The 15,724-nt window shown below is 36.3% G+C and overlaps 1 protein-coding gene across 3 annotated transcripts in view; it reads right to left on the reverse strand.

The window, feature by feature from the left end:
* Zasp66 (PDZ_signaling and DUF4749 domain-containing protein Zasp66) overlaps positions 1-15,724 on the reverse strand; it is a 220,639-nt gene that overhangs the window by 21,188 nt on the left and 183,727 nt on the right. Inside the window, exons 6-8 of one of the 3 annotated variants that reach the window (XM_067135134.2) lie at positions 12,495-12,557; positions 2,670-2,758; positions 2,183-2,227 (exon numbers count right to left, since the gene is read on the reverse strand). In XM_067135134.2, coding sequence (XP_066991235.1) covers positions 2,183-2,227; positions 2,670-2,758; positions 12,495-12,557 — 197 coding nt within the window. The remainder of the gene's footprint in view (positions 1-2,182; positions 2,228-2,669; positions 2,759-12,494; positions 12,558-15,724) is intronic. The other 2 variants (XM_067135135.2, XM_067135136.2) reach the window with 2 other exon arrangements.

Here is a 15,724-nt window from a genome sequence, read left to right on the forward strand (position 1 = left end):
CAAGGATGTAGAAATAAACGGGATGAAATACCAGCACTGTGCTATCTATATAATTAAGTCAGAAGTATGAGGTGAGGAAATATATATGATGAGTAACGCATGGTTGATAGTTAGGAGTGGGGATCTGACGGACCAAAGCCTAGCACACCTATCAGCCCGGTTCCCACACCTATCCGATTAACAACAGTAAGCCACGTGAGGTGAGTTGAGGGGAGAGGGACAAGAGTCTGGGCTGCAATATCAATTTCCAATGCATTGCTCTCAGGAATACGTGCAATGTTTTTTTCTCACTGCTTTGAAGTTTTGTAAATGGAACAATGTGTCAGATGCTTATGTTATAATCTACTTCAGATTTCCATCATTCTCATTTGAAGTTTGGGCTTCGTCGATAGCCCTAGTAGCCCTCAGAATATGGTACTAGAATGAGATATATGAGAAGAGTATGCCTTTCGAGAAAATGGCTTTGGTACCTTCCTCTTTATCAGGTTCAGATCTTTCTTCAGCTTATTGCAGTTATTTCTGGGGTCATTGGAGCCACCCAGGCTCATTTTGATTTTGTCCAAGGGTTTAAGACTGGTTGACCTTCCTGATGTCATTTGATTCTTGAGATGCAGATCTCAACCCAGGATTGACCACGATCTGAACTTCAGCCTTCCAGGTGGGAAGCCAGCAGCTAAACCACTGAGCTTATCAGGCTCATACACTGCTTATAATACTGTATCTACATTCGATATGAAGATAATTAATGTTTCAAGTATTTCAAGTTGAAAGACACATCAAAGAAGAGGAATAATTCCTCCATATTATACTGTTAAGACAAAAAAAACCTCCATGACACTAAAGCCCTGATGGGCCTTGGCTTTCCAAGCAACCACTGCTCAGCTCGAAGGCCTGCAGATTGTGAGGTGACACATGGTCAGTGCAATGAATCCTCTTGGCCTTCTTAACTTTCTAAACCAGAGTCCCCATCTCACCATCAAATAGCTCTTCGATCGTAATCACATAGACTGAGAAGTCCTCAAACCAGCCCTCTGATCATGGTAAAAAATCCCTGGCCTGGCTGGGAATCGAACCTGGAGCCTCCAGATTATGGGGAGGCATGCTACCCAACCATGGGGCTGGCAGAGGTCACTTTCACTCATTTCCGTCTTGAGAGAAACTGTCTCTCAGGAGAAATTTATGATTTAAAAGAAAATTTATTAATCAATAAATTTTTTTCTTGTTCTTTTGCCAGAGCAAATATCAAGCATCCATAGTGTATCTGCCATCTGGTTGATTTGCTCCTCGTATGATAGTTACTTCCTTCAGTTGCCCAAATGTGTGAACTCCCACTTCTTATTTTTGTGGTTACCATCATACAACTCCAAGAGCAACAGGCAAATACAGTTCACCAAGTTTTCCTTAATCCAGTTTTCTCATAATGAACTTGGATCCTATGAAATGAATTTTTCAGTTAGGGAACAGGAATAGGTAATCTTAAGCACTTGAACAGGCACAACCTTCAGTCATCTCATGTAAGTTTTTCCTACTCCAGTACATTGAAGTGGCATGTGGCTTTTAGTACTGGGAGTATTCGAGGACAAGTTCGGCTTGTCAGGTGTACATCTTTTGAATTGACGCCCGTAGGTGACCTTCACATTGTAATGAGGATGTAATGATGATGACAACACATACACTCAGCACCCGTGCAGTGGAATTAACCAATTATGGTGAAAATTTCTGACCCTGCCGGGAATCGAGTCCGGGACCCCTGTGACCAAAGGCCAGCACGCTAACACCCATTTAGCCGGACACTCCAATACATTAATACATCAAGATGAATTATCTCTTGTGCTTGGAGCTTAATCCTTTAGCTCTAGAGCTTTGAGCACTAATCAATCAAACATTTTACATTTTTTATTATGCTAACTCTGCAAATCAGCTACCTGTCTTCACCATTTGTTCCCCTGTTGTTGCCTCCTTTTCTTAATTACTAAGATAAAGAATTCATTCAAAAGGAAGTTTTAGAAAAAATCTGGGGAGTATAACTATACATATGGGGACAAAAATAAATTGCTGTTACAGCTCTAAAATAGGACTATGAAGCAAAAACTCTATACAAGATGCTAACTAACAGAAAGCAGTCTATATAAAAATGGCAGCCAGTAGAAAAAAGATAAAAGAAGTTCAATTTTCTACTTGCCTTACAGGGACTTGATTTCGTCGGTCCAGCGTGGAAGTTCTGGACCTAGGGTTTTGCAAATCAAAATTCAGTATATTAAAATACTGGGTTCTAATGAACTGTTTAAAAAATATTCACTAATACTATATGTTGATATTAATTGGAGGTAAATCATTTCTTATTTAAGGGCAGGTATATGGCAAGTGTGGAAAGCTGGCTATAATTTTACTATATCATTAGTGCTAAGGAGAGTTTTGTACTGTGACCATTCTCTCCTTCATGCTACTAGAAACAAGTTGCTTATTGATAGTGTCTCTCACCTTTTAGCATAACACAGAATATATGGACTGCTTATCATTTTCTTTTGTTCTTTTGAACTTCAAACACTATAGTAATAGCATTCATTTTACAAATTTTATCAGACATCTAATGGTGAATACTGCACACTATCAAGATTTATGGGGAAACATACTTAAAGATACTATATAACATTTACATATATACTTACGGTGTAACTCCTGTCTGTGACTGGATTGTATCCACAATGTTCTGGTCAGAGTATAGTCCAATAGGAGAATTGAACTGTTTGTGTACCACCTGCAAAGAGAATATTCAAAATGCTCTTTATAAAGAAAAGTGGTATAATTTATCTTTAAAAATATCATATCATCTTATTCTTCCCCAGTATTTTCCTTCTTCCTTTTGTGTATTATTTATGAGTTCTACAAGTGGCTGGTGTCTTTATAATTTTAAGCAATTATTTGTAGTCCAAGTAGTAGGGAAGGTAGACGAACTTACTGTGAAAGCAAATCATTAAAAGCTGAGTGTACCAACATTAATGAAGTACCTACTTTTTACACAACAGTAATAATAGTTACTGATGCAGAGTTGGATTTTTGTTATTTCAATGTGGAATGCTTCACCCTGCACACTGTGGTATATTCTTCATGTGAAATGGAGTTCTGTAGATGAGGTTGGGACTACAGAACCTAAAATGCATCAGAATTTGAATTATGCAAATTCTGTATAGATGTGTCTTCAGTTTGTTAGAGTGCCAAATTTTTTGCACCAACTGATGTGTCCATCTCTGGAATGAGTGATCCACTCTTTCAGATTGAACATCAGATGGCAGGATTATTAGGTTTATACAGGATTATTCAGCTAAGTTGTCCACTCCAATTACCTCATCAACAGTCAAAGATATTGATACCTTATTGTTTTCATTTTCAGTAATGGTACCAAGGGGCTCATAATCAGACTTACAGCAATTTTTCGTGGTGTCAGTATCTTCTGAGATAATAGTACTGGGTTTTTTAATGGAACTACAGTGTTTTCTACAACTAGCCTTAAACCTACAAACATTACAAATTCAGCACTATGATTATTTTGAAAATTGGACAAGTACTTCTTGAGGAAATGCAATGTATTCAAACATGCTTCATTTGCCACCTGGGGACTGCCCTATTCAATTCATGCTACATATCAAACATGAGCTACCTGTTGACATACAGATTTACTTTGTGTTCTTTTAACAGCTGGGTATTTGCTGTATTGAATCCAAAAATAGACTATGATAAAATATATGATTTAACAACTTAAATATCACTGTTGGTAACAGGTAAAAGAAAAATGGATATGCTATGGGTTCTAAGGGGCAACAATATTATCCTGATGTGACATTAAACCACACTGGACTGAATGAGTTAGCTGTGCGGTGTGGGCTGCTTAGCTGTTAGCTTACGTTCAGGAGATGGTAGGTTTGAACCTCACCATCAGCAGCTCTGAAGATGGTTTTCCTGGTTTGTCATTTTCATACCATTTTTACTTTAATTAAGGCCATGACTGCTGCCTTCCCTATCCAGTAATTGCTGAAAACCCACCTGAGTTAGTGTTAACACTAGGAAAAAAGATAACCATACATGATTGACGTCAGGAAGGACATCTGCCCATAAAACTGGGTCAAATCAACATGCATGTCACAGATCATGGTATGTCCCAACCAAGTTGTGGGAAAAGTGACAGCAAAAGAAGGAGAAACATAATTTAAAAAAAAGAAAATCCTAGTATGAATATTTGATAGTAGTGGTGGTAGTGGAAATGAGTATTATTTGAAGAAGTACAAGTAGTACAACTCCTTTTAACACTAATCAGATGGGAGAAACAAAAAAGTAGTTTGATTCTTCGAAGAATGATAAAAAAAGAACAACCACAAAGGCTGTGAAAATGAAAGACTCCCTACGCTTTGTAAACCTAATACTGTCGGGATCAGAAAATAACAAGGACTGACTAAGGGAAGTCAGATAGGAAAGGAAACCTGTCATATATCTGCTTTTCCTCTACATGTTACCTACAGTGATATTAAAGATGCATTTTATCATAGTGTATTTATGAACACATTAAAGCAAACACCTAGCTGTTAGAAGAAGGTGAAGCAACTCCGTATGTCAAGAGCTAGTTCATGTATCAAACATAGTGCAAATTGAACAGGGCAGTCCCCGGCAGACAAATGAAGCATGTTTGAATACACTATATTTTCTCAAGAAGTACTTGTCCAATTTTCAAATTAATCATGACACTGAATCCACAATATTTGTATGTTATAGTTCAGGTATAGAAAACAGCATAGTTCTATTTAAAAAGCAAAGTTAGTACCATTATCTCAGGAGATACTGACACACTGCAAAAGCATTGCAAGTCCGATTACGAGCCTCTTAGTAACATTAATGAAAGTTCACGAGTTATTTGAGGTGGACATCTCAGGTGTATATCCCTGTATAAAGGCAGAGAAAATTCTAGATGAGCCCTGAGTTATGTTAGTGTGTAGAACTACCAAACCAAAAACCAAACCAAACCTCATGGCACAATAGCCCCGAAGGGCCATGGCCTACTAAGCGACCGCTGCTCAGCCCGAAGGCCTGCAGATTATGAGGTGTCGTATGGTCAGCACGATGAATCCTCTCGGCCGTTATTCTTGGCTTTCAAGACCGGGGCCGCCATCTCACCATCAGATAGATAGCCAATTGTAGGCTGAGTGGACCTCGATCTAGAACTACAGGGAGTATAATTTAAGACTTCATAGCGGAATGCTGAGGCATAGGAGCTCAGAGAAGGGATGACAGCGACCACAGTGCCTGCAATGGCGAGCAGATGTAATCGTCTCAAACAAGCGGCATGATTAAGCCAATAGAAACTAAACAAAACTGAACTCACCTGCTATATACATGCTCAGGACAAATAAATAAATAAGTAAATAAATAAATAAATAAATAAATAAATAAATAAATAAATAAATAAATAAATAAATAAATAAATAAATAAATAAATAAATAAATAAATAAATAAATAAACTAGTAAATGGAACTGAACTCACCACTGAATGAGTATGGTAAGATCGTAAATGTAATAATTTTGTAGCATTATATACTGATGAATGTGAAATACCAGTTTCCTGAGCTACTCTCCGCAGCGGCTTATATGGATTGACTTGTATTCTTGCCTGTATATCTTCTAACATCTCTTGTGTAAGAGCTGTTCTCCTTTGATGTTTTATCTTATTAGTTACGGAACCAGTACAACACCACTTGTGAACCAGTTGTTGCAAGTAAAGTTATGATGGTACTGTAGAACCGGGAAACTGTCTGCAGAATTTTTGAAGGCACCTTTTAACAGGTTCCTTCTTCTTGTGCAAATAACACTCAATGAAAAATATTCTTTGTACTGTAGATAATAACCTGCAATAATAACCTTACAACACACCTTAAAAGTCCAATAGTTACTAGCAAGCTGCTGCGTCAGCTGTCAATAATTCTTATCACACCAAGCTTAACACAAGCTATATGGCGAATGCCAAGCTTAACACAAGTCATATGGCACTCGCTTAGGGATTCCTGCGGCCTGTGAGAAGAAGAGCGGTCTTAAATTATACTCCCTGTATATACTCTCGAGTCGTCTTAATGTAGCTACTGTTAGGATTTAATATAAGTAAATTATATTCTCGGTCCTACTTCAACCTCTAGCTTATCTTGTGCTTGTTGTACATTTACTGGAGGAAGGTTTGGTTTGCAGAAGCATATATACAGGGTTTGTCATAACTAATGCAAAACCCCAATAAACTAAATTCATATTTAAAAAATGTTTGTACATGTCAAATTTAATATTTTGAGAGAAACATTTTACAAAAGACAAAGAAACCTTTCAGCCTTTATTCTACAAGATGTGACATCATCAACAAAATTTTGAAATGGTAACCTATTATTTTCTTTATTACTTTTCTGGGATACTTATTTTCTTTAGTTGTATGCAAAATTTCATTTGTTTCATACAGAAGCTTTGGTTGCTATGGGGACTTGTGTATCAGATTTTGTGTGAAGAAGACTGTTTTATTCTTGATACCAGTCTAAAATGAAATATTTTAAACAGAAACTGAAAGAATTGAAAGCTTGATGCTGCTGCTGCTGCTGATGATGATGATGATGACAAGAATGACAATTGATAGGTGTTGGTGAAAGAAGATGTACACAGTAAGAAGTATGCATACTTTTCAAAGAAAGTTATCTAAATTGTCAGCCTGTTTCACAGGCAACCGTAAGAAGAGTAGAAACAAAATTCAAAGAACATGGACATGTCAGTGCTATAAAAATTATGGAAGGCAGTCCACATCTGGAAGACTTGTAACTTGATGTTTTACTAACAGTTCAAGGGATGCCACATTCTTCTCTCAAAGAATTAGAAACTGCATTTGATGTCTAGAAAGTAACTGCTTGGAGAATATTGCATTGATATTAACACCACCCTTATAAATTCCAGACCTTGCAAGAGTTGATCGAAGATGATTTTGATAGGAGGTTACAGTTCTGGAAGATAATGACATCTATCCAAAAGAAATTCAGACTTTATGTCAAATATGCTATTTTGTGATGAAGCTTCATTATGTCTTAATGGCGAAGTAAACAAAAAAATTTGCTGGCATTGTTCAGACAAGAATCCACACTGGATGGTAGAAAGAGAGAGTGTGTTTCATGTTGTTGGACATAAACTCTGATGAGTTAAAAGACAGATTGACGTGACGGAGATGGAAATGGTGACGTTAAGCTCATTGATGAGTCTGAACCTAGTGAACTAGAAGATATTGCTGTGATTCCTCAAGTGACAAAATAGCATATCATTAGACTTCTCACATTCAACAAGGACACATGAAAAGCACTTTTCCTTGTCTCATTGAAGACAGAAATGAAACAAATAGATGTAACATATTTTGAGAATAGTGGGGAACATTTCACGCTCACCAGAAATTTTATAAAGCTTTAACAAATAGCATTTAAAAGTAGATAGATGCTAAAATGGTTTCTTTACAAAATAGAATGGAATGGAAGGTAATCTAGTTATTTTAACTTGGGCTCTTCAGCTGGTCTACATGTAATATATTTTCAAATTAATTGGGGGCATAGCAGGGATTGTATAAAATGTAAAAGTGCACTTTAAGCAGATGTGGTATATAAAATGAATCACGTTAGTTACTTTTGTATACTGATATGAAACTGAAATGAAAGAAGAAATAACATAAAAGATGATCAGCACCTGCAAGAGAAAGGCATATGTTAGATTGGAATGCACAACTATTTTGAAAATTTATAATGTGTTGGCTGTCTGAAAGACCAAGTTTTATATTAAGTAGGCAATGCTCAATTTATTTATTGTCTTCTGAACATATCAAGAAATCTATTTCAAAATAAAGAAGTAGTTGATTTAGAATTTCAGGCACAGATGGTTAGGGAAAAGTGATGTCAAAACTTTAGGATAGTCCTTTAATATGTAAAATTCCTTGTAACAAAAAAACCATAGCTATTTGGGGACACTGGGAGTCACATCAGACAACCAATGACTCAGGTCATTTTCTGGCCTTTTTGAAATTGTCATTTTTGATCCTATCATAAAAGATCACCTACTCATAGTTAAACATTGTCTTCTTCACCAAGTGATCAGAATGAATTCTTCTAGCCACTTTCCAGTGTTTGGCAGACATTACTGAAAAGCTTTCACAAAGAATATTGGTATGGCCTAATGTTTGACTGATTCATAATTTACTTTCTTTAATTACATTTTTTACTTGGATTTATTGAAATAAAACTCAAGGATGTGGAGAACTTGGATGAAGTCACCTTGAAGCAACTTGAGGCTGACAGAATGGACATAAGAGATTATCAGTCCCAGTGCTATGATGATGCTTCTGCAATGGTGGGACACAGTAATGATGTTAGGCAAGAAAAGGATGTTTATATTTGTGAATTATAACAATCATTCTCTCAACTTGGTGGGTGTACATGCAAGGAAAGGCAAATTGTATGTTTGCCCTAGGCATAATTTACTTTAAATATACCTCTGTTTGGATGTAATCTGAATGACATGACTGTGATGATAGTGCTGACTTCTGTTAATATTATTGAGAATATCCGATTTTTGTGAGATGGAGTTCCTTTTCTATTGCTATTAAAAATTTTAGAGTATTATAAGTCTTGAGTGCTTCTTTAAGTAAACTGGCATGCTTGTGACATTCTAGTCAGTATCTATGTTTCCTTATATGTTTGACTACAACTGATTTTTGTGACTCTTTTTGTTTGCAGTTTTTCTAAGGACAGGAGCTGAAATCATCTTCCAACTAACAAGAATTTTCTAAATTGTAGGGGTTCACGAACTATGAATATTGTATATTTAAGAATTGCAATGCTTAGAAGAGTTTAATGCTGTTCCAAACACTTCAACATTTTCTTATCAAGGCTGCAAACAAGGACTTCTCTTCAAAATTATGTAGTCCTTGGAACAAAATAATGTACACAAATACCTGAGAAATTGTAGCTCTACCAGCTCATTTCAATATTGTTAAGTTTAGTTATAACAAATATAACAGACAAATTAAAAGAACATAACACAGAGCACTCTTAAAGTCAAATGATGCTTCATTACAGTCACAAAATATTTTACTGTCCTGTAAGGTGATGCTTTCACAAGAGGATGATATAACATGCACTTTCACTGAAAAAAGAATAAATTTTATATTATTCCTGAATTGAATTACTGTTTGGGTATGTTGTTAAACAGTTATAGTACCTATTGAAATGGTTTCAAAACAAACACAAACTAGCATGATAAGGGAACACAAGTTCAAAAATGTCACAATATGACCATGCAGATGATCTCTGTCAGTCTGACCCTTTGGCAAACAAAACTCAATTCAATACACCATCGAGGACTAAGCTGGAAGTCAAAGAATACTGCTCTTAAATGGTAGTTCTGTATTCAGATCTTTGATACTGTACTGGCTGTCAAGTGTTTCCCATGGTACTACAGTTAGAGAGAGGTTAGAAGAAATACGGTATAAAAAATAAAAGGAAAACTTGTAAAATGTTTACACGAAAGATGGAAGAAAGTACCATTTTTATCTCATAAATTTTGCTCCAGAATCACCAAATTTAATACCTAGTAGAGTTAAGAAAAATAAGTTACTCTATCTTTGTTCCAGACTTGAAGCATTTGATGTAGGAGCCAATATAACCTGAAGAATATCATGAAGTATCTGTTAGGATTACTCATTGATTCCATTCTGCAGAGCTGAAGATTTGTTCTTATTTTATATTCTCTATATATATATTTTTAAGACTGGAACAATATTCATCTGGTTTCTTTCATTCTTAAAATTGATTAATCTATTCAAGTCCAGGTCCAAATACTAAACCATAAACTTAAATCTTGATCACCTCCTAGAAAATGTGTTCAAGACTAAGTGTTTTTTATCCTCATTTTCATTCTGGTATCTTCACCTCTAATTGTACATTTACAGCTAGACATCATCTGCCCTGATACAAAAATGAAAAATAAAGAAACAAACAAAACTCTTTGGCTCACAGCCCTGATGGACCTTGGCCTACTGGGGGACTGATCTCATTTTATGGTTAGTATTTCAGCTACTAGTTTGTGTATTGTAACTTATGATACAGACATTTGGTAGAAGATCTAAAACAGCATGGTACATGCTCTGCTGCAGGGTGTGTGAAAATATCTGAATACTGTATCCCAGTGTGCACACATTGGGCCAAATGAAATGAAAATGTTTACTCAACGATGAGTATCAATCTCTCCAGGAACAAAAATCCAGAACTCCCATTACATTTCATTTTAGTTTGGCTGTAAATGAATCAGACAAAGAAGATGCTTCATCAATAAAAAATTTTCAAAATATATCTTTGAGAAACTAATTGGCATACAGTACATTTCTGCTAACATGATTCTTTTGTGCATCTCCATAAAAAATTAGAAGCAACAACAAACCTCTAGACAGAGACTCTTAAAGAACAGGATAATAGTGAAAGAAAAAAAAATTCATTCACAGGGTCAAAGATGGAAACTTTAAAAGAGAAAAAAATGTGTCAAATTTCTCTGGGAAAATCAAACGATGAAAAATAAGTCTTTCAGTACTTCATATCACAGTCTGTAAGATCACATCGAGCATCTATACTCTTATACTCTTATGCTTCTCTTTGATAATATGTCTCTCAGGTATGACCATCCATCAGTAGCCTACTTCACATCACAGCCTGCACGGTTGCTAGGTAACATGGTGTCGTGCATTTCGTATCATTCATTTCGTGACACAAATATTCAGATAACCCCCCCCAGGTATAAGAGGTGGTGGTGGTGATTATTGTTTTAAGAGGAAGTACAACTAGGCAACCATCCTCAAGCCAGGTATAAGACAGTCATATTTATGTCAAAATTCAAATTCAATTGTGAAAACAATGCGGGACTTAAAGGAATGTGTCAAGTTTTAGAAGGTGAACTGATAGATATTGAGAATGTGGGTATTAATGATATACCACTTTTAAAGTATGCCAGAGTAACTGTGTGATGTAGAGTGGTCACTTTTACACTATTGGGCTATATTCCAGGACAATTGGCAGAGATCTGGAGAAGTTGGGGGCGGCATTCATTCATATTTTCATCGAATGAGGAGATGTGATTGGTGAGTATTTGAGATTCATTTGCCTCATAGAAAATTACTGGTTGAATGGAATTTGAAAGAAAATACTTTTAACATTTTAGCAAATACTTTTCAATTTTGTAACACTTAAAAATGTATTCGTTATTTAGCACCTAAAATTTCTTTCCCTATTTAAGTGAAAATGAAAACCTACAACCTGTTTTCCAGTCATTGACCGGGTCAAGGGATGGAATGAATGAAGCAGATATAGGCTATTAGTACGATGGGGTCGCCACTCCCAAAGTGATTTATTAATGACTGATAGATGCTATGAAATGAGAATGGAGAGTGTTGCTGGAATGAAAGATGACAGGGAAAACCGGAGTACCTGGAGAAAAACCTGTCCCGCCTCCACTTTGTCCAGCACAAATCTCACATGGAGTGACCGGGATTTGAACCACGGTATTCCCTATTTAATTATTATTTAATATTATTTTTCACCTCTGCAGCAAAATGGTTAGCACTATTAGCTGTTGTCTTCAAAGGTTCAATTCCTGGTACTGGCAGGTACTCAGATGAAATGGATCAATACATCAATCACCACTGATCTACATTTAGGGCTGTTGTGCAGGTGGCAGATTCTTTGTCAGTTGTTTACCTAGTCTTTTCTTAAGCGATTTCAAAGAAGTTGGAACTTTATCGAAGATCTCCCTTGATAAATTATTCCAATCCCTAATTCCTCTTCCTAAAATAAAATATTTGCCCCAATTCTTCCTCTTGAATTCCAGTTTTATTTTCATATTATAATCTTTCTTACTTTTAAAAACTCTACACAAGCCTATTCAGCTACTAATTTCATTCTACGCTATCTCTCTTTTGACAGTTCAGAACATACCACTTAGTCATTATTTTATTTTTCCCAATCTTTTTAAGATAGTGAGCACTTTTCAGCATTCAAATTGAAGTTACACCAAAGATTTGAAATTATGTTAAGTACTATATTTTGTATCACAATAAAATAATTGTGGTGTCATTTTTTCTACAGCATGTGAAATTTAAGTTTTAAACAAGGTTTTTTATTTAAATTTTAGGTATCTATATCAGATGAGAAAGAAAACCAATTGATATTTGTTTTGTTAATATTATAAAACTGTTTAAAACACATTAGTTGAATGAAAATTGTTTACTCTTCATGGAGAAAAACCATCACACACAGAATTTTGTAAAGGAACACATATTAGTCTTGTGATATTATCAGGTTTCCACGCTGTAAGAACAGGAAAGTCATAAGTGGACAAAAGTATCAATTGAAACCTGAAAAAGGAAGAAAACTGATGAGCACACACACAGTACAGGACAAACCTGTTTTCCTGATGGTGAAGTGGCGTCCTCACCCACCACTCTCTGGATCACAGTGTCAGCAACCTGTGTACAGAGTTAGTTACTTTCATCAACGAATAAGGATAATATGAAAGACAATTTTGCAGTTACTTTGAACCTGGAAAGAAGATTAAACCTCTTAGGGTGTTACAACAAAGTGGATGTAAATTTCTCATTATAACTACAGTATCTAGTAAACTAAAAACAGTTCTCAAAGTATTATTGTGCTTGAAGTAGACTTTTAACTTATTACATTGTGATGAATACAAAAATGGGCAACAGGATACTAAGGTTCATATTTTGCATCCGATGCTCTATCATTGAGTTATGGTAGCCTTGGTCATTCTTGTTCTGTTAGCAGTGGTTTGAGCTACAAAAACCAAACCCCTTGGCACAACAGCTCTGAAGGACCATGGCCTATCTAACGACCTCTGCTCAGCGCGAAGGCATGCAGATTATGAGGTGTCAGCATGACGAATCCTCTCGGCCGTTATTCATGACTTTCTAGTCTGGGGGTCTGAGCTACAGGTCTTGAAAAATGACTAGCACAACCGTACCATGCACTAGTTGTCTGCTGTAGGATATTTGAATTAAAAATTTAGCTTTCATAAGTGCATTGTTCTTGAAAGAGACTTTCCACTTGTTAGATCATGTCAAGTACATAATTATAGTACTTGCCAAAGAGATATCAAGTAGAGACCAAACAATGGTGAAAAAGATACTGGGAGAAACCAAACACATAGCCTTCATATTATGCATCCGATGCTTAACCACTGAGCTACTGTGGCTTAGGTCATTTTCGTTCTCATGTCTGGTATTTCAGCTACAAAAAAGTGCATTTACCAGTATAACTGAAGTATCTAGTAAATTAAAAACATTTCTCAAAGTATTATTGGTGTTTGAAACAGACTTTTAACTTAGTTAACTTAGTAATCAGTGTCACTCAATCAATCAATCACTGCTGATCTGCATTTAGGGCAGTGACCCAGGTAGCATATTCCCTAATCAGTTGTTTACCTAGAATTTTCTTGGATTATTTCAAGGAAGTTGAAAATTTATCAAATATCCCTTGGTAAATTATTACAATTCTTAACTCCTCTTCCTATTAATGAATATTTGCCTCAATTTGTCCTCTTGGATTCAAACTTTATCTTCATATTATGATCTTTCCTACTTTTAAAAAACACCACTCAACCTTATTCGCCTTCTAATGTCATTCCACCCGATCTCTCTACTGACAGGTCAGAATATACCACTTAGTTGTCTCCTTACTCTCAAGTCTTCTGAGCCCAAAGTTTGCAAAATTTTCATAACACTACTCGTTTGTCAGTAATCACCCAGAACAAATTGTGCTGCTTTTCTCTGGAGTTTTTCCAATTCTCGAATCAAGTAATCCTGGTGAGGGTCCCATGCCTGGAACCATAGTCTAGTTGGGGTCTTACCAGAGACTTATATGCCCTCTCCTTTACATCCTTACTGCAACCCCTAAATACCCTCATAACTCATAACCATATGAAGAGATCTATAACCTTTATTTACAATCCTGTTTCTGTGAGTACCCCAATGAAGATCTTTCCTCACATAACACCTAAGTATTTACAGTGATGCCTGTGAGGTATTTTTACCCCCTCAACACTCTAATGAAATCTGAGAGGATTTTTCCTTTTGGTGAAACTCACAAACTGACTTTTCAGTCCATTTTTACCACAATATCATTGTCTGTTGTCCATCTTACAACATTGTTGAGGTCTTTTTGCAGTCACTCACTATCTTGTAACTTATTTATTACTCTGTACAGTACAACATCATCTGCAAAAAGCTTCATCTTTGATTCCAGCTCTTAACTAATATCATTTATAAATATAAGGAAATATAAAGATCTTATAACACTAATCTTTACATGATCAGGCAATGCTTCACCTAGTCTAATTCTCATTCTATTTTCTAGAAATTTAGCCACCCATTCAATCATTTTTTTGTCTAGTCCAACTGCCCTTAATTTTTATCAGTAGACTCCCATGATCTATCCTATCAAAAAGCCTTGGATAGGTCAATAGCAATTCAGTCCCTTTGACTGCTATACGTAGGTGGTTTGAAAAGTTCTCGGAATGTACTAGAATTAAGTATCTTTCCTTGGTGGAACTGCTTTTATTTTTCAACATAGTCTCCCTGTAGACTAATGCATTTGGCCCAGCGATGTTCCAATGCCTTGATTCCATCTCGAAAATGAGATTCCTCCAGGCCTGCAAAATACCTCTCTAATTCGGCTGTCAGTTCTTCCCTTGTAGAAAATCTCCGTCCACCAAGGAAAATTTTCAGCTTGGGGAATAGATGAAAGTCTGATGGTGCCAAATCAGGTGGATAAGGTGGATGTGGCAACAATTCATACCTCAGTTCATGAAGTTTTGTCATGGCAATAACACTTGTGTGCAGCGGAGCATTGTCCTGATGAAAGATGACCTTTTTCCTTGCCAAACCAGGCCTTGTTTCGCGTATCTTTTCCTGTAGTTGGTCTAGGAGGTTTGCATAGTATTGCCCTGTAATTGTTTCACCAGTAGGAAGATAATCTATCAGCAGAATGCCTTTTGCATCCCAGAAAACTGAGGCCATGACCTTTCCGGCCGAACGCACTGCCTTTGCTTTCTTTGGTGGTGGTGAATCAGCATGTTTCCACTGCTTTGACTGCTGTTTTGTCTCTGGGGTATAGTAGTGGACCCAAGTTTCATCTGTAGTCACAAACCGGTGCAAAAAAATCTTTCTGGTTGCACTGAAAACGGGCCAGACTTTGTTCGGACATTTCCAATCTGGTGTGTTTATTGTCCAATGTCAAGAGCCGCGGCACCCATCTTGCAGATAATTTTTTCATACCCAATTCTTTGGTTAAAATATAATATACCCATTCAGAAGACATCCCTACAGCTTCAGCAATCTCCCGCACTTTCAGTCGACGATCCACCATGACCATTTTATGCACTTTTGCGATAAATTCTGGGGTCGTAACAACTTTTGGCCGTCCACTACGTGGATCATTATCCAAGCTCTCCCGACCAAATTTAAACTCGCTGGTCCACTTGGCAACAGTTGAAAATGAAGGAGCAGAGTCCCCCAGTGTGTTCTGAAAGTCGGCATGAATTTCCTATGCTTTCATACCTTTCTTTACAAAGTATTTAATCACTTCTAGAATCTCAGTGTTTTCCATTGTCACAAATCAC

This window comes from Anabrus simplex, chromosome 1 (assembly GCF_040414725.1).
Source record: "Anabrus simplex isolate iqAnaSimp1 chromosome 1, ASM4041472v1, whole genome shotgun sequence".
Taxonomy (NCBI): domain Eukaryota; kingdom Metazoa; phylum Arthropoda; class Insecta; order Orthoptera; family Tettigoniidae; genus Anabrus; species Anabrus simplex.